The 19288-nt window shown below is 49.3% G+C and overlaps 1 protein-coding gene across 1 annotated transcript in view; it reads right to left on the bottom strand.

Annotated features, from left to right (window-relative positions):
• Positions 1 to 19288, bottom strand: part of ADCY3 (adenylate cyclase 3) — a 97419-nt gene that overhangs the window by 59278 nt on the left and 18853 nt on the right. Inside the window, exon 3 of the mRNA XM_065401043.1 lies at positions 16387 to 16536. Within this exon, the coding sequence (XP_065257115.1) occupies positions 16387 to 16536 (150 nt within the window). The remainder of the gene's footprint in view (positions 1 to 16386; positions 16537 to 19288) is intronic.

Genomic DNA, 19288 nt, shown 5'->3' with positions numbered 1-19288 from the left:
GCCAAAAGAAATCTGATGAGGTTCAACAAGGACAAATGCAGAGTCCTGCACTTAGGACGGAAGAATCCCACGTACTGCTACAGGCTGGGAACCGACTGGCTAAGCAGCAGTTCTGCAGAAAAGGACCTGGGGATTACATTGGATGAGAAACTGGATATGAGTCAACAGTGTGCTCTTGAAGTGTGCTCCAAGAAGACTAACGGCATATTGGGCTGCATTTGTAGGAGCATTGCCAGCAGATCGAGGGAAGTGATTATTCCCCTCTATTCGGCACTGGTGAGGCCACATCTGGAGTATTGCATCCAGTTTTGGGCCCCCCACTACAGAAAGCATGTGGACAAATTGGAGAGAGTCAAGCAGAGGGCAACAAAAATGATTAGGGGGCTGTAGCACATGACTTATGAGGAGAGGCTGAGGGAACTGGGGTTATTTAGTCTGCAGAAGAGAAGAGTGAGGGGGGATTTGATAGCAACCTTCAACTACATGAAGGGGGGTTCCAAAGAGGATGGAGCTCGGCTGTTCTCAGTGGTGGCAGATGACAGAACAAGGAGCAATGGTCTCAAGTTGCAGTGGGGGAGGTCTAGGTTGGATATAAGGAAAAACTATTTCACTAGGAGGGTGGTGAAGCACTGGAATGGGTTACCTAGGCAGGTGGTGGAATCTCCATCCTTGGAGGTTTTTAAGGCCCGGCTTGACAAAGCCCTGGCTGGGATGATTTAGTTGGGGTTGGTCCTGCTTTGAGCAGGGGGTTGGACTAGATGACCTCCTGAGGTCTCTTCCAAACCTAATCTTCTATGATTCTATGATAATAGCTCGGTGAGTGAGATTTTCAGAAGTACTCCACTCCCATTTAGGCACCTGAACAGGAGGCCTCTCAAAATCTGACCGCAAACATCATCATGGGAGCTGCTGGGTGTCTGCGCACCATTGACAATCCAGTGGGTGCTGACTCTTTGAGAATCTGGCCTGATAAGCACAAACAATTCTCATTACTCCCCCCTCACCACACGGAGAGAAGGGTCGAAGGGAAGATAATGTCCCCAGCTGGTCAAGAAAAAACGGTTACTGGTCCCAGAGGACTCAGGGGAGTGGAATTGTGGAAGTGGTACTGACTGCGGTGATGTGCTAGGCAGTATCAGGCTATGCTGAGGTTCCAGTTCTCTGTTACTCCATCTGGGTAAATTTCCTGGCAGCAAACAACAGCATTTGAATATTAAAAAAAAAAAATCTTTCTAATTTTAATTTGGGGATTTGCACTAACCGTAAATAACTTGGTTAATTAAGTGGGTTTTCACTCAGAGCCTATAGGGGTTACTCTGCTACAACTGCAGATACAGAGAGTGTGTTGCTATGGGAACCGTGTTTTGTCATTTTTGGTCTCCATTTCCAAGTTCTCCAGTTTCCTGGGAGCTGCTGGCGATAAAATATAAAGAAGGCTGAACCCTTCCGACATGGAGATCTGCCGTCCCAACAGAACAGCAGGTCACATGCTCCAGGGCAGAAGTTGACCACCAGGTGGGTCAGGAAGGAATTTCCTTCTATGAGATACTACTGCACAATGAAGGTTACAGCTTTGTCAGAAGTATCCTGCACTGGTCACTGCTGGAGACTGGATGCCAGGACTTGGTGGACCTGGTCCAGAGTCCTACATCCTCCTCCTGTTTGTTTCTTTTTAGTGGTTCGCCAAAGATCCAGCTTAAACCAGGCCAACTCTGGCTAACGCTAGTAGCTGATGCTTTTGCTGCGCTGTAGCAGACCTCCCTGGTACCTGAACATGGACTGTGTGAGACTGCACTGTGTCAGCGGCAGCCTTTCCACTCATCCCCATGCCCGTTCTCCTTGTCCATCAGAAAACGCTGGGAGGGACATGCAGTGTTTGCTTCCAGCATCTCTTCCTTTAAGCTACCTATGACCTAGCAACAGGTGGGTACTGGATGACCTTCTAGATGGAAGTCATTTGCCATTGCTAAGGTGGCTAACATGCTGCATAACAAACCCAAGCTTTCCCCAGTGAATCTCAGGAGATCATCACCTGAACAAACCAGAAATCATTCCTCGCTTACTCACCCCAGTGACAGAGAGCGAACGCTGAGGATAGGCAATGCCAGCTGAAACTCTCAGCCATGGTTCAGGCCTGTGCTCAGTTCCTTTATGGAATGGTGGGAAGCTCACCACATTGATGGCTGGCTGGCTGTCACTCACTGATCAATTTCACATGCACCCCGATGAAGTACAGTTGAGCCAAAGCTTGAGCGGATGATTCTCTTTTCATCCACGACTCCCTCCCCTTGGTCCAGTCTAAGCCGTCCTACTTCCCTGCTATTACTGACAGACTGTGATATTAAAATCAATTTGTTTTACCAGTGCCTCTTTAGAGACGAAGTGCCGCAGGCTGTGGTATCGACAACGATCATCTGCGTCAGAGCTGGCAGAGGGGAGCTGGGGGTTGTAGTGGGAAGCACGGGAGCTGGTTGAGGCTTTGGCACTGGGAAGGGAAGGCATCTTAGCCGCTTCCATTTGGGCAGGTCTGGCTTTAAATTGGCGTGAGAGAGGATATGGATTCCCTACTCCAACAGCTGGCTCCCCACTACACTCTGCTCCAGTATCTGGCTTCCGTCCAGCCTAAAATAACCAGCAGTAATGCAGTTAATGTTGATATTTAAGTTGTCACTGGACTGCAGTGTAAAAACCTCACTGACATGAATGAGGCAGATGGCACATCTCCAAGCTATTGTTTCAGGCTCTCTGCAGACTCCGGCAGTCATCCCTACAGTGGTTTATGATCTATTCATACCAGCAGGTTTTCTGTGCCGCCACAATGAAATATGAAATAGTTTTCATTATCCCCATGATCATGGAGCACAATTATGTGACAGTTTAATTAGATAACCAAGGTCTGGGGGCCGTAGTGATAATTGGGCCTACAAATTTACCGCACTTGTGAGCTCAACTATAAAAAGTGAGTGTGAGTTCATACATTGTCACAATAACCTATGGTAACAAATGTTGATGGGAAAAGGTGCGAAAGGGAGACACAAAGACTGAATCAATCCAAACAAAAAGGCCTCCTGGTATAACTCAAGGACAGCGTTAAGCTCATGGTTGGTAAACGAGAACAGCGTGGAACCAGAAATCAGTGAACCAAAACTGGTGTGCCAAAACTAGGCCTAACTGATGGATGACGTGATGAGGGGCTGGGCTATTCCGCCCACCACTCCCTTTCTGGGTCCTTGAAGAGAGAGACTTTAGGGAGAAAAATTGGCTACTGGAGCGAATGTCACCATCATGGCTGCCACCCCCACCATCTCCTGGGACCCCAGACCTTCTGCATCCTAATCCTGAGAAATGTCCTGACCAGACCAGGCCAGAGAGAGGGACCCAGATGACATCGCCACCTCCCCCGGCTCTGGCTAAATCCCAAACTCCACCTAGGATAACACAACAACAACAACAGCAGCTCCAGCCCATCTCAACTAACTTCTTCTCTGCTCCTCAAAAGGACAGTTATTGCCGTCTGTGACACCTGCCAAGAGATTGTCAGACAAGGGGGGGGGGGTTTCCTTCTAAAATCTCTCTCCAGCTAAAGGGAACAAGGGATGTTGTTAAAATGAAAGCCTCATTTAATACGTCATATTCCAAATGCTTTAACCATTTTGATTCTTTTCTAGATGATTTGATTCTTTGATAGGTTAAAAGGATGTTTAATGGTGTGCTTGCCATGGTATTAAGCAAGTGCAACAATGACAGATCCCGGTTGTCGACGGGTGGGATCGAACCTGGGACCTCTGAAGCATGAGCTAAAAGCCACAGGGCTGTTAGCTAAGGCTGTAGCAGACTCATTAATCTCTAAGGTGGTCTCAGTGCCTCTAGAGGGGATAGAGCACCACACCCAGGAGGTGTGTGGGTTACACAAGCTGAGGTCTCTGCATACTAAACCTGAAACTCTTTATCACTGTTTAATGTTGGACACTGACTGGGTTATGTTAACACCTTTGGCCCATTTATATTATTAGAATCAATTCTGCAGGACAAGCTGTGACATTTGGGCCCATCTCCAGGTGTTTGGATCCAGAGTTCTGGTCAGAGCCCATCTCTAGAAGTTAGAGCTGGAAAAGATCCACTGAGTCACTAGGTCCATCTGTCCCATCACTCCCTACAGCATATTCCCCAGTGCCTTGTCCCATCTAGCTCTGCCTTCAAGATGTGGCTCTGAATCATAGAATCACAGAACTGGAAGGGACCTTGAGAGGTCATCTAGTCCAGTCCCTGCACTCAAGGCAGGACTAAGTATTATCTAGAGTTCTAGACCATCCCTGACAAGTGTTTGTCCTACCTGCTCTTAAAAATCCCCAGTGATGGAGATTCCACAATTTTCACAATAGGCAATTTATTCCAGTGCTTAACCACCCTGACAGTTAGGAAGTTTTTCCTAATGTCCAACCTAAACCGCCCTTGCTGCAATTTAAGCCCATTGCTTCTTGTCCTATCCTCAGAGGTTAACAACAACAATTTTTCTCCCTCCTCCTTGTAACAACCTTTTTTGTACTTGAAAACTGTTATGTCCCCTCTCAGTCTTCTCTTCTCCAGACTAAACAAACCCAATTTTTTCAATCTTCCCTCATAGGTCATGTGTTGTAGACCTTTAATCCTTTTTGTTGCTCTTCTCTGGACTTTTTCCAATTTGTCCACATCTTTCCTGAAATGTGGCACAATACTCCAGTTGAGGCCTAATCAGCTCAGAGTAGAGCGGAACAATTACTTCTCGTGTCTGGCTTACAATACTCCTGCTAATACATCCCACAATTATGTTTGCTTTTTTTGCAACAGCGTTACACCCTTGACTCATATTTAGCTTGTGATCCACTATGACTCACAGATCCCTTTCCAAAGTACTACTTTCTAGGCAGTCATTTCCCATTTTGTATGTGTGCAACTGATTGTTCCTTCTAAGTGAAGTACTTTGCATTTGTCCTTATTGAATTTCATCCTATTTACTTCAGACCATTTCTCCAGTTTGTCCAGATCATTTTGAATTTTAATCCTATCCTCCAAAGCACTTGCAACCCCTCCCAGCTTGGTATCGTCCGCAAACTTTATAAGTGTACTCTCTATGCCATTATCTAAATCATTGATGAAGATATTGAACAGAACCGGACCCAGAACCGATCCCTGCAGGACCCCTTCCAGCATGTCCTTCCAGCATGACTGTGAACAACTGATAACTACTCTTTGGGAATGATTTTCCAACCAATTATGCACCCACCTTATAGTAGCTCCATCTAGGTTGTATTTCCCTAGTTTGTTTATGAGAAGGTAATGCGAGACAGTATCAAAAGCCTTACTAAAGTCAAGATATACCACATCTACCGCTTCCCCCCCCATCCACAAGGCTTGTTACCCTGTCAAAGAAAGCTATCACGTTGGTTTGACCCCAGGATGACCCCAGGATGAGAAGAGCGGTCATGGAAATGCCTCTTATGGTTCAATTAACTCATTTCCCCAAGTGGGACAAATACTGGGAACACCGCTATCCCATCACCACACACACAAGGGGTGAAATCCTGGCCCCACCAAAGTAAATGACAAAATTCCCCTTGACTCCAGTAGGGCCAGCATTTCACTCCAGATCTCGAACTTTAGCTTGCAAGACCTGATGTTTCTCAGTCCACATTTGGATGACCTCATTTACCCACCCACATGTAACAGGAACGCTATGACAAAGGAACAAGGTTTTGCCTGTCAAAACAGCTGGATTCAGATTTGCTTTCCATAAGGATTGTTTGAGATCAGGGAAGGAAGAGTGAAGGGGGCCAGTTGATTATGGTAAGTCATCAGAAACAATTAGCACCGAACTAGATCTGTAACACTTGGTGAGATGATGAGCTGGGATATGAGAACCTTCTATAGGTATTCAGCGGGTACAGACGATCTCTCTCCCTCTTCCATGGTGGGGGTGACTGACACAAAGGGGGCATGGCTAAGAAGTGGGATGAAAGTGAGCAAAGGGAAATTCAGGATGAATTCTCATGAGGAAATCCTTTCCAGCAATCAGTCTGTGGAACAGCCCTTCCAGGGGAACAACAAAACCCCCACCATTTAGGGCATTTCATACTAGACTGAAGGGCTACAGGGAACAATTCTGCATTGGCTCCAGGGAGCTAGACGAAGGCCGGTGGAAGTCATTGAGGGCGCTCAGCACTTCACAAGAAGCATTCAGCACCTTGCAGGACAAGGCCTTCGATGATCTAACAGGTCTCGTCTGTCTCCAACATAAATAATGGTAAATAATGAAGAGGACAGATCTCCAGCACAGAGTGATCTGGATCGCTTGGTAAGCTGGGTGCAAGCAAACAATGTGTGTTTTAATACGGCTAAAAGTAAATGCGTCTATCTAGGAACAAAGGATGCAGGCCAAACTTACGGGATGGGGGGACTCTATCGTGGGAAGCAGAGACTCTGAAAAAGATTTAGGGCTCGTGGTAGATAATCAGCTGATCATGAGCTCCCAGTGCAACACTGTGGCCAAAAGAGCTATGTGATCCTGGGACGCATATACAGCAGAATCTCGTGTAGGAGGAGAGAGGTTATTTTATCTCTGTATTTGCCACTGGTGTGACGGCTGCTGTAATACCAGTGGCAAATACAGAGATTTTTGTATTTCTGTCTAGTTCTGGTGCCCACAATTTAAGAAGGAGTTATAAATATGAGAGCTTTCAGAGAAGAGCCATGATTAAAGGATTAGAAAACATGCCTTATAGCAGTGGTGCCCAAACGTTTCCTCTCGCGCCCAACCTTACCAGTAACGGAATGTATCCGTGTCCCCCGGGGCCAGGAGCGGAGTCGTGGAGGGGCCAGGGGCTGAGAGCGGGGGCTGAGCTGCAGCCAGGCGCGGGGCAGGAGCAGAGCTGGGGACAGAGCTGGGCTGGGTGGTGCTCGCTCCCCACCCCCATGGGGGCTGGGCCCTGCCACGCCCCCCCACCCCCAAATATTTCTCTGCACCTGTCCCACAGTTTGGGGACCACAGCCTTACAGTGAAAGACTCAAGGAGCTCAATCTATTTAGCTCAATAAAGAGAAGGTTAAGGGGTGACTTGATTACAGTCTCCGAGTAGCTACATACAGAACAAATAGTTAATCATGGGCTCTTCAATCTAGCAGAGAAAGGTCTAACACAATCCAAGGACTGGGAGTTGAAGCTAGACAAATTCAGACAGGAAATAAGGCGTCCATTTTTGACAGTGAGGGTAAGTAACCATTGGAACAATTTACCACGGGCCGTGGTGGATTCTCCATCATGGACCATTTTAAAATCAGGACTGGATGGTTTTCTAACGGATCTGCTCTAGGAATCATTTGGGGGGATCTAACTGGCGACTCCCTGCCCAATGGTAGGGGCTGAGACTGGCCACAGTTGGAGATCGGAATGGCTCCAAACGGAAGGCCTCCTTGCTCTGGCAGGTTTGCAATTAAACACAAACTTGTCAGCTTCAAGCAAAGACTGGTGTGACCCGGGCTGGGCCTGCCTCTAGGCTTCGAAGTTCTGCAGCAGGCCCAAGACTGGGCACGTCCGGGCAGTGGGGAAGCCCAAAGTGGTGGCTGGGAAGGTAGGACTCTGACCGGGAGAGCATTTTATATCCTGAAAAAACTGCTTAGGAGCCAGATACACGTGTGGAAGGCCCTCTGACCCGGGGCTGCTGCCGCCACTGATAGCCACCAGCTCCTAGAACTGAAGGGGATAGCTTGTCGGCCTGACTCGGGAGCCACAGCTCCAAATCCTGACAGGGCCAACTCAGCCCTGCACCCTACCAGCACAGATACGCCAAGCTCAATGGCCTGGACACTGGGGGAGGAGGGTTTGAGAAAACTGAGGTCTCGGCTGCTCTGCAGGGGCATTAAATGCTCCAAGGGATTTCTTGTAAGACATGGGGTTTGCCCCTGTGTCCTCAGCCTATTCCCCTTCTCCACTATTGTGCTGGATAATGGTTGTCTGCTCCCTCCCACCCCAGAGGTGGCTGCATTTGAGTGCCAATGTACAGAGTACACTGCCTTTCAGGCAACAGTGCAGGGTCAGGCCTGATGATCCGAACATATAAAAGATTGTCAGCTCTTCAGAGAAGGGACTGTCTTTTTGTTCTGTGTTTGTACAGCGCCGAGCACATCGGGACCCTGGTCTGTGCCTGGGGCTCCAAGGTATTACCGCAATTTAAATAAATATTAAAACATTCCTTTGCCTGGCCTGACACACTGCCTGTGCCTAGCAGGGGGCCACTGGGCACACAGGAGAGTCTCCCTGCTTTTAATTCAGGTGCCCAGACCTGGAGTAGCCTGAAGCAGCCCAGAGCTGTCTCTAGTAGGAAGGGTAAATAGGCTGTTATGTATGGCTGACCCCAAGCCCAACCAGCACCCAAACAGCCTGGCGCTTCCCCCAGCCCACCCCCTCCCCATCACCCCCAAAAGGCCACTAGCTCACCCTCCACCACTTCTTACATCAAGTGAGGAGAGCAGGCTGCCTTGTCCCCCTCCTCCACTCTCCAGGAATTTGGGGGAGAAGCCAGGTGGTTTGTTGTCCTCCTTTTCCCTCCCCAGGAAGATCTGCAGGTCCAACAGGGATCATCAACTGCTCTGAGTTCGTACAGTGCCTAAAAGGGGACCTGATCTTCACTGGTCATTAGGCACAACCGTAATAAACATGATTAATAATAATAATAATAATCAGGGGTGTAATACGGCCTTTGGAACAAACACTAAGGAAATTCACAAACAAATAAATGCTGTTAAAAAAAAAAAAAGCTGTAAGGTTAAGAGAGCATGTTTGGGTAGGTTCAGCTCAGGCCCCTTCGTAGAATTACACTTTCTTGTGTTGCCAACTCTTACAATTTTATCGCCAGTCTTGTGATATTTAGTGGGTTTTGTTTTCTTAACGTCCCAGCTCCTGGAGTCATGTTATTTCATGAGAATCTCAGCTTGCATTTAAAAAGAAAAGAACGTTTCTAGCCCTTGTGGTTGCAGAGATAATGTTGAAAAAGTTTCAGAGTAGCAGCTGTCTTAGTCTGTCACCGCAAAAAGAACAGGAGTACTTGTTAGTCTCTAAGGTGCCACAAGTACTCCTGTTTTTCTTGAAAAAGTGAAACCCAAAAGGCAAAGAAAAAGATCCAAAATGCATCATTAAAAAACAAAGCAACTCATGATTTTTAAAGACAAATGTCATGATTTTTAGGGCCTGACTCATGATTTTTGAATATCTGGGGTTGGCACTAGTGAGCTTGTCTTTGCACCCTTGATAGCGCAGAGTACATTGTCAGCACTTCAGCAACATGCAGAAATCAGGGACACACCTGGGTCCTGAAAACATGCGAGTCGGGAATATTCACACTCCTAGAAATTGAGAGATGGAAAGATCATTCGTTTGTCTGTCCATCCATCCTCTGGAGCCTCATGCAGGATTGTTCCCCATGCTATGTTTTCTAGTGTTTTGTCCAGCCGAGTTTTAAAAGCCAAGGAGTGGGGTTTCCAATCACCCCCCGGGAGACTACTCAACAGTCTAAGACCTATCGCTGTTAGCAGAGAGCCCCAGACACCAAATTCAAAGGCAGATGCAATGCAAATGAATTAATTGGAGGGACTCTATCAAAAGACAATGAATGCAACCGAGACAGGGCACCCAGTGAAAGAATGGGTTTTGGGGAGAGGACAAGTCAGAGCACCAAGGTATCAGTCCACTAGCAACAGAGCGAAACCTCTCTGGTTTGGAATGTCTTTTTCTTGAAAAGCGTAGTGGCTCTAGCTGGTGAATGACGGACCTTTGTGGGGGTATGGGCTGCTTTAGGGGACAGCATTCAGCTTGAGCGCTGCATATGACAATGGCAAACTTTTCAAAAGTCAGGGAATTCCCACCCCTGGATTCCTAGTCTGGGGGATTCTCCATCACTTGAAAGCTCAAGCTCAAGAAGAAGTTCTGGGCTTGGGCCAGGAATCACTGGGTGATGCTCTCTAGCCGGTGTTCTGCAGGAGGTCAGACTAGATGATCTTAATGGTCCCTTCTGGCCTTAACATCTATTAACCTGGTCTTCCTCTCCAGCTCCCCCTGGCCGGGCTCATTCAGATGACACGCCCCAAGATGTCTACTTCATTTCTCTCCCCATGTCCATCTCAGAACCTGCAGTAGTGTCATACTACACCTCTACCTCGATATAATGCTGTCCTCGGGAGCCAAAAAATCTTACCGCGTTATAGGTGAAACTGCGTTATATTGAACTTGCTTTGATCCGCCGGCGTGCGCAGCCCCGCCCCCCCAAACCACTGCTTCACCACGTTATATCCGAATTCGTGTTATATCGGGTCGCGTTATATCGAGGTAGCGGTGTAATTTATATATTGCCTTTCGGTCTGATGATGCCAAAGCAGTTCAAAATCTGACACACAATTCATACAGATCACTTCCCCCTATACCACTGAAATGCAGCCAGCTCTGGTGGGGTGAAAGAGAAGTTCTGTTCCTGTCCAAATGACAGCTAGCAAAGCATGTAACAGCAAGGTCGGGTTTGCTGCCCATACTAAATAGTCACACAGTCACCCTGCAGCATTCAACTTAAAAACAGGCCATTCACGATACATGTTCCCCAGCGTTAACTCAGCCCTGCCACATATACTGGGCCCCACCAGGCTCTCAGGATCTGCTCCAAAACCCATTGAAATCAATAGAAAACTCAGATTCATTTTAAAAGATATGGATCAGGCCCTTGGTTACAATGGAGGCAGATGGAACTGTCCCCAGATGGAACTATCCCCATGCAAGAATTTGGCCCACTGTGTACATTTAACAATGAATACAGGACACAGGTCTTGATCTTACGCTAACTGAAGTCAGTGGCAAAGTTCCCATTTACTTTAATGGTGCAGGATCAAGGGTTAAATTCAGTTAATTGGGTATGAATCTGGAGTATCTGCATTGAAATCAGTGGCTCTGTTCTCTACTTTATACCTGTTTTAAATCAGAGCAGAATTTGGCCTATTAGAAATGAAAGAAACCTATTAGATCATTTAGTCCAGTGGCTCTCAATCTTTCCAGACTACTGTACCCCTTTCAGGAGTCTGATTAGTCTTGAATACTCCCCAAGTTTTACCTCAGTTAAAAGCTACTTGCTTACAAAATCGGACATAAAAAGACAAAAGTATCACAGCACACTGTTACTGACAATTTGCTGACTTTCTCATTTTTACCATATAAATCTAAAATAAATCAGTTGGAATATAAATATTGTACTTACATTTCAGTGTATAATATATAGAGCAGTATAAAAAAGTCACTGTCTGTATGAAATTTTAGTTTGAACTTAACTTTGCCAGTGCTTTTTATGTAGCCTGTTGTAAAACTAGTCAAATATCTAGATGAGTTGATGTACCCCCTGGAAGACCTCTGTGTACCCCCAAAGGTATGTGTACCCCGGTTGAGAACCACTGATTTAGTCTACCCAAATCAGTGCAAGACTCTTCCTTACAGTCTATTTGCCAGTGTTTTGTCCCATTCAGATTTTAAATGTCTCAAGTCCTGGGTCTTTTCTCTACTCCCCTGGGGACAGACCATTTCTTGTAATCCCTGTTAAGTCACTTTCCCCAGATATTCAAGCTAAATTGACATTTGCTTTATTCCATCCCCTGAACCTCTCTACCCTCTCACAGATGTGCAGTGTGGCTGAATGTATGTTGCTGTGGGAACCTTCCCTTTCCAGTTCTCCCTGACATCTGTGCATTTAAACTTCCACCCTGGATGCTCTATTATTGTTGTGGGCTGGAGAAGCCTGCATGAATTTTTTCAAATGCTTTCAAAACAAGCCATGAAATAGCTATATATTACCAAGAGCAACAGCAGAGCTGGTTCCAGTAATGACCTGCCTTTTTGCATCATGCTTAATCGATCACAAAAGACATTGTTATCAGAGATCTGCCTTTGTCCCACACAGCTCTAAGGCACTGGAGGAAAGGGTGGCTGCTGCTGACCCTTTTGAAGAAAAAGAAATCCAATCTACCACAACAAAAGTCTTAAGCATCCAGGACGTCACAGACAACACTAGGCTGTGCACTGTGACCCATTGAGAACTTAACGTCAAGAGGAGGAACAGAATTCCTGCTCCAAAACACAGGCCCCTGCCACTTGAGCCAAAAGAGACCCAGAGCAGATGGCAGTATAGGGCCTATCCCACATAGCTGAGCAGTTCTGATTCCATCCAGTAGAGGGTAGCGGTTACACACACAGTAGCTGCTTCTTTACAGGATCTAATCTATATTTCTCAAACACCCATCACCGTAGTACATAGGGAGCTTATGGCTGATGTTTGAACCTCAAGACGCTCACCTGAATAAAATACCAGTCCCAGGGCTGGATGACGGATTGAGGTATGTGCTGGTTCCAGTATTTGTATATGGAGTGTCCAGCATTAGTGCTGGTCTTTTCTAATGCCTTACGGAGCCCACTTCTAGGGCACATGTGGTGTCCTCCTGATAGGCAAGTAGTGAGGAACCATTCAAGGCAGAGAGACAATGAAAAGAGAGAAAGAGAAAGAGAAATACAGATGGAGAGGGAAACCAGAGGGAAATGGAGAGGAGGGGAAGGAGAGACGCAGATGAAAGGAAGGAAGGAAGGAAGGAAAGGGACAACTGAACTGAGAGAGCCCTGGAAGGAGAGTGACTCATAACAGGTCTCTGCAAACACTAACCAACGCTCTATGTTAGAGACAGATCAATGCATGCAACTTAATTTTCAGCTCAGACATCTCGGGTTCAAAAGTTTGATTCAAAGGCCAGCATTATTGGGGACCCTTCGTGTTCCACTCAGGAGAAAAGGAGCAGAGAGGGGGGCAGAGAGAACCCAATGGCAAAAAAGGAAGCAAAATACGGAGCAGAGACAGGGAAGAGTATGGCATAAAACAGCTCCTGCAGATTCTTTGAGCCTATTTCTGCTGTCTTCCCCCTTTTCTTTTGTGATGCAGAAGCCACGAAGGCTGGTTTGGGCCAACGGATCTCAGAGAGGCTCCCTAGCCACATACGAACAGACACGACTGTCATCAGCAGGGATTGCACCTGTAGCACCTCGATCCTAGGGATGGATGGTCATGGCCACAAGGGCCACGATGCCAGCTGGTGAATTGTTGGCGAGCTCTGGCACTCCTGTCACACCCCCTTTTTTCTTAGCCACACCCCTTTTTGCTTAGCCACACCCCCTTTTTGCTTAGCCACACCCCCCACCATGATGGCTGGGACAGGGAGGGGGGGAAGATGCAAAACTACTTATGACATCAACCAGAGATCCCTCTGGTTTGATGGCCACTTTGTGCCAGAAGATGCTTCCCCCATGCAATAAACCCAGAGATTCCTCCTGGAAACAGGCCACAAAATATCCAGCCAGTACAGCCAGCGGACCACTCCCTGCCCCACCGGCCTACCCTCGCCCTGGGGGACTAGGACAGACGTGACGGCTTTGCTCAGAGTCCTTGATCAAACAGAAGGCTGCCGGCACGGTTCTGTCACCCAGCCAGTGACCTGGATGGGTGCATGCCTCTGTCGCTCTTGGGAGCAGATTGCTGGCAGCACATTGGACAGATAACAGGACGGGGAGAGAGAGAGGGAGACAGATCCTAGATAAGGTGCTAAAATTAGCCCAGCTCATAATTGGAGGCAGGCAAGAGGAAGCACGGCTTTTAACCAGGTTCCTGTCAGTGAAATGCCAGCTCTTTGCTAACAGCTCTTCGGTGAATGGACACAGCTCTAACCACACACACAGGGCTGGGAGCCCACAAAGACAAGCCCACAGTCACCTCTCACACCTGTTTATGTTAGTGTCACTCCACGGACGTCTAGGGAGCCGTTCCCAATTGACAGTGAAAGAAGAATCAGGCCTGTAGGCCCCCTTCTGAGCTCTGCCAGTGATTTGTGGCATGATCTTGGGCAAGCCACTTGCCTGCTCTGTGCCTCGGTTTCCCCACCTGTACGATGGGGATAATGATACCTCCCTCCCAGAGGGCTGCAGGGTTTAATTTAGTTTGTAATGCACTCAGATGCAAGGCGCTGGAGAAGTGTGAGCTATTCTAGCCTAGCCAACTGCTCTGTGATGTGCAGGATTATAAACACTGGGGACTCTGAAAGGACCCACCGAGCTCAGTGTCAAGTGGGAGAGTATTAGGGTTTGAGCACAGGAACAGCTAGACTGAATCAGACCCAGGATCCATCCAGTCAGTGCTTAAAGTGGTCTGAAAAAAGTGTGTGGGCGGGAGGGGTCTATCATAACCCCAGAGCTGTGCTCGAAGTGCACCCTTCCGTGACCCAGCTCCATATTTAATTACGTTTTTTCCCCTGGACCCACGACTCCTTGCAACTCTCCCGTCTTTAAGCCCTCATTTAATCCAGTGTCCTGTCTCCATCAGTGGCCAGCATGAGCTGCTGCAGAGGAAGAGGCTAGAATCCCTGCAATCAGCAGATATGGGATAACCTGCCCTCAGGTAAAATTTCTTCCTAACCCCAGTAGTTAGAGCCCGGCTTTTGGTCTGAATGCTGGCCTCTGTTGGAAATCTAGAGCCTCTTTAACCCCAGTTTGCATCTCCTGCTCCATCCTGAATCCCATTCCCCAAACCACTGTTTCCTCTGGGAACGGCAAGCCGGAGCCTTTGAAATGGGAACAGGACAGTGCACCCATTCAGCATGCGGCCTGGGAAACATGCCCGCCTGACATTTGCCGTCTGCACGGCTAAAGGTTTTGCAATGTGAAGGAACAAGCAGGCAGCTGTGTCTTCCCAGAGCTGTTCCCAGCCACCCTTATAACGTCAGGTCCATGTGGTTTATATCACATGGCTCGGGTGTATGATTAATAATTACCCAGGAAAGCGGAGTGCACTTATCGCAGCATCTGGTTCTCAGGGAGATGCGATTTTCTGCTCTCAGTTTATATCCAATATTCCAGCTGGGTGGAGGAGAGGCAGAAGGGGACCCAGTGACTCATCAGAGGTCATGCAGAATGGAATGATCAGCCCAGCCAAAATGAGGCCGTGGCTACACTGGGATTCTAGCTACTGGCACAAACTCTGGTGCAAATCATGTCTACCCTGGAGCTCTGCATTGCTGCAGCTACCAGGGTGCCGTGGGTAAAAGGCCTAAAAATAACCATAAATAAATACATACATACCACCTCGCTCTTTGATAGCACTTTTCATCAGTAGGTCTCAAAGCGCTTTACAAAGAATGTCAGGATCATTATCCCCATTTTAGAGATGGGGAAACTGAGGCACAAAGGGGCGCAGTGACGTGCTCAAGGACACCGAACAGTTCAGTGGCAGAACTGGGAACAGACCTCAGGTCTCCGAGTCCCAGTGCAGCGTTCTACCCACTAGGCAACACTGTCTCCCTAACATACTCCAGGTTCTCCTGACTGCCTGCCCTCTGCTCTTGCTGCATGAATTCGGCCCTTGGACTAGAACGCAAACAGCTGATATGCTGCCCTTTAGAGAAGGGGACTGCATAAGAAGCTGGGGGGCTCTTCACCGGACGCACACAGCAGAAAGCCAGGTCCCAGAGACACACAGGCAGAGACTAGCTCAGCCACATTAAAGTCATGGGCACTGCGGTCGGGACAGGAAGGTAGAGAACAAAGCCAGGATAGTGACCTAGATCTCAGTTCCGTTACCACCGCTCCCATTAGCCACCCCCACAAAACAGTCACATTAGCCTGGGGATTGGGGGGGGGGGGGGGGAAGGAGAACCGACTTCCTCTACCCAGCGCAGCCATTCTTTAGGAGGTCAGATTCCTCATCTTTTGGCTTCTGCACTGGGCCTCGCGCACTATTCCTCAAACGCACCTTGATCCTCACCTGCAGCCCCCCACTACTAATCCAGTCCTGGCCCTCCCCCATCCTAGCTCTGCCAGTGCCCCTCAGTCCTCTCTTCTCATTGTTATTTACAGTAGCACCCAGGAGCCCCAGTCATGCACAGTGGCCCCACCGCGCTAGGCACTGTCCACACACAGAACCTGAGGACGGTCCCTGCACCAAAGAGTTCACGCTCTCAGCCCGAGGTTCCCCACACACAACTCGGCTGATGCACCCTGGAGCTGACCTGCAGCACCAAAAGCAGAGGGACACCACACTAAAGGCACAGCCCTTGACTGGCGTCAGGATCCATCATTTAGCACAAGGTCTCTCTGCGAACACTTTCCACTGGCGACAGCAGAAGATGGGGGGGATCTGGGGAGCTGACAGAGTCAATCCCAGAGTGGAACAGCTTTCCTCCATCCTCAGTAAGTTTCCCACATCTCCCTCCCTGCCGCGCGAGATGACAGGCCAGCGACATGCTCTCTGGCAGGAAGACAGAAGCATCTGGCAGCAAATCGGGGATCTGCTCTTACCTGCTGCTGGCTTTGTTCCTCCAGGTTGAGTTTGACCTCGAGAGACTGCCGTGCTTCCAGGAAGGCCTTGCGGTGCTTGCGATCTGCCATGTAGTAGGACATGATGCCCACCGTGATGGCGCACAGGTAGATGGCGACATTGGACAGGATCTTCAGAGAGAGAGAAGGGGTGACATCAGTGCAGAAGGGAAAGACAAGAGGGAGCTTGCGGGAGAAGACAGGGACATTGCTGTCCACACTCGCCACCAGAACTGCCATACGGACAGCCCCGTGGTCTGTGTATCCCAGAATCATGTCTCCCACAGTGGGCTGCTGGAAATGTTTCAGAGAGAGGAATAACCACCACCGCCCCCCTGAATTAGCCTGAACATGGGCCCATAGGAACATAGGAATTGTCAGACTCGATCAGACCCAAGGTCCATCTAGCTCAGTGGCCTGTCTCCCACAGTGGCCTGCAACAGCTGCTTCAGAGGAAGGTGTAAGAAACCCCCCACAACATATCATCCTAACCCACAATAGTCCTGACCCATGAGGCTTTATAATCCCTCCTTAAATTCTTATTTCTTGGCCTTTACCATTATAACTCTGGATATTCTTGTTGCCCTCTTTGTATCTTGTTCGTGGCTTCCACAACTTCATGTGGCCACGAGTTCCACAGTGTAAATCCACATTATGTAGGAAAGTATTTCTGTTTATCAGTTTGAATTTGACACCTTTCAATGTCACTGAACATTCCATAGATGAATTCTGTAATAAATCCAGAATGTCCCAGGACTTCCTGGCTCTCTCTATGCTGCACAATATGATCACTCACAACTTCACGGTCACAGCGCAACAAGCTCTCAGCTCCTCCTGCACTGCACCCTGAATTAAGGGAGAACCTTCTTGTAACCACTAACAGTAGAGGGCCTATGACACACAGTTGAACAGCTCTGGCTCCATCTGGTAGAAGGAAGTAAGACACATACACTAAGCAGTTCATTAGGATCCTATACCATGTGGAGAGGGGCAAAGGGTCGGCATTACATAGGCTTGCTCCAGTACTATGTAGTGGCAGTGTTAGTCAAACCTCTGGCAAGGATAGGGGAGCCCATCCATGCTACTGGATGTGATTTCCCCTCCCTGCTCAGCAAGGCTCCCGTGTGACTTCATATTTTTAGAGCCTGTTGGACAGGTACACCGCACTGTCAATCTGAAACCATGGTAACTTCTTTAGCTGGGTTTCAAAGTGACAGCACGGACGTGCTCCACTGTGCTGCTATAAATAGCTGTTAAATAAATGATCAATAACACTAGCGGCAGTGACATGATCTTTTTATTATGTTCACCCTTGCCCTCCCCTCGTCATACCATGTGCTCGTTTAGATTAGTTGCCTTCGCTCAGGGAGGGATGGTGTCTTTTCCTCCTCTAAAGCGTCACGCACATTCACAGTGCTGTATAAACAAAACCTGAGATGATGATGATGATTTAGGAGTAACATAAGCAAGGCCTGTTGGTGCTGTGTAAACTGAAGGGGACGGCTTACCCTTTTAAGCATCAGGTTTGAAATTCCTAGGTTCCTTGGAACCACCAGTTCAAATCTCAGCAGCCCATCTGCATCTGCTCAAAGTAGACAAGCTGAGTCGTGTAGTCTGGAGTGAGGGCCATTGAAAGCAAATCTGCAAAACCTCTGTTCTGGGCAGACATGGTACTTCATGGAGCATACGTACATCAATGGCTATTAGCCAAGATGGTCAGGGATGCAACTCCATGCTCTGGGTGTTCCCAAACCTCTGACCGCCAGAAGCTGGGACTGGACAACACGGGATGGATCACTAGATAACTGCCCTGTCCTGTTCATTCCCTCTGAAGCACTTGGCATTGGCCACTGTCAGAAGACAGGACACTGGGCTAGATGGACCATTGGTCTGACCCAGTATGGCCGCTCTTACGTTCTTACTTTTTGTCTGAGTACTATTATCTGTATTCCTGTAGTGCCTAAGAGCTCCAGCCACGAACCAGGACTCCGTTGCGCAAAGTGCTGTACAAATGCAGGTTTGCTCTGGTGCCCTCAGGGCCGCCCAGAAGGGGGGGCAAGTGGGGCAATTTGCCCCAGGCCCCGCAAGGGCCCCCACGAGAATGTTGGAGGCTCCCCCCCCCTCCGCCTTCCCCCCTCTCCCAGAGCCTCAGCGTCCCGCATCTATGAGCGGCCCTGGACAGTGCTGCAGCAGCGTGGTTCGGGCGGGGCCTGAGCTCCCACCGCTCAGAGCTGCGTGGTAACGGGGCAGGGCTGTGAGCTGCGGCCGAGCGGCAGGAGCTCAGGCCCCGCTGGAGCCACCACGCCGCTGCAGCGCTGTCCAGGGCCGCTCCTGGACGCGGCGTGCTGAGGCTCCGGGAGAGCGGAGGCGGGGGTAAGCAGCATGGTAAGCCCCTCTGAGCCGGACACCCCATCCCCCCAGCTCCGAGCCCAGCCCCTCTGAGCCGGGCACCCCCCTGACCCCATCCCCCCACAGCCCTGACCCCCAGCTCCGAGCCCAGCCCCTCTGAGCCGGGCACCCCCCTGACCCTATCCCCCCACAGCCCTGACCCTCAGCTCCAAGCCCAGCCCCTCTGAGCTGGACACCCCTTGACCCCATCCTCCCCACAGCCCTGACCCCCAGCTCCAAACCCATCCCCTCTGAGCCAGGCACCCCCCTGAGCCCATCCCCCCACAGCCCTGACCCCCAGCTCCGAGCCCAGTTCCTCTGAGCCGGGCACCCCTGAGCCCATCCCCCCACAGCCCTGACCCACAGCTCCGAGCCCAGCCCCTCTGAGACGGACATCCCCTGACCCCATCCTCCCCACAGCCCTGACCCCTAGCTCCGAGCCGGGCACCCCCCGACCCAGAGCCCAGCTCCCCACCCAGCCCTGGGCAACAGTAGC

Source organism: Emys orbicularis, chromosome 3, assembly GCF_028017835.1.
Source record: "Emys orbicularis isolate rEmyOrb1 chromosome 3, rEmyOrb1.hap1, whole genome shotgun sequence".
Lineage (NCBI taxonomy): Eukaryota > Metazoa > Chordata > Testudines > Emydidae > Emys > Emys orbicularis.
Note: the sequence above shows the minus strand (reverse complement) of the source record. Positions and strands in the feature narration are given on the sequence as shown.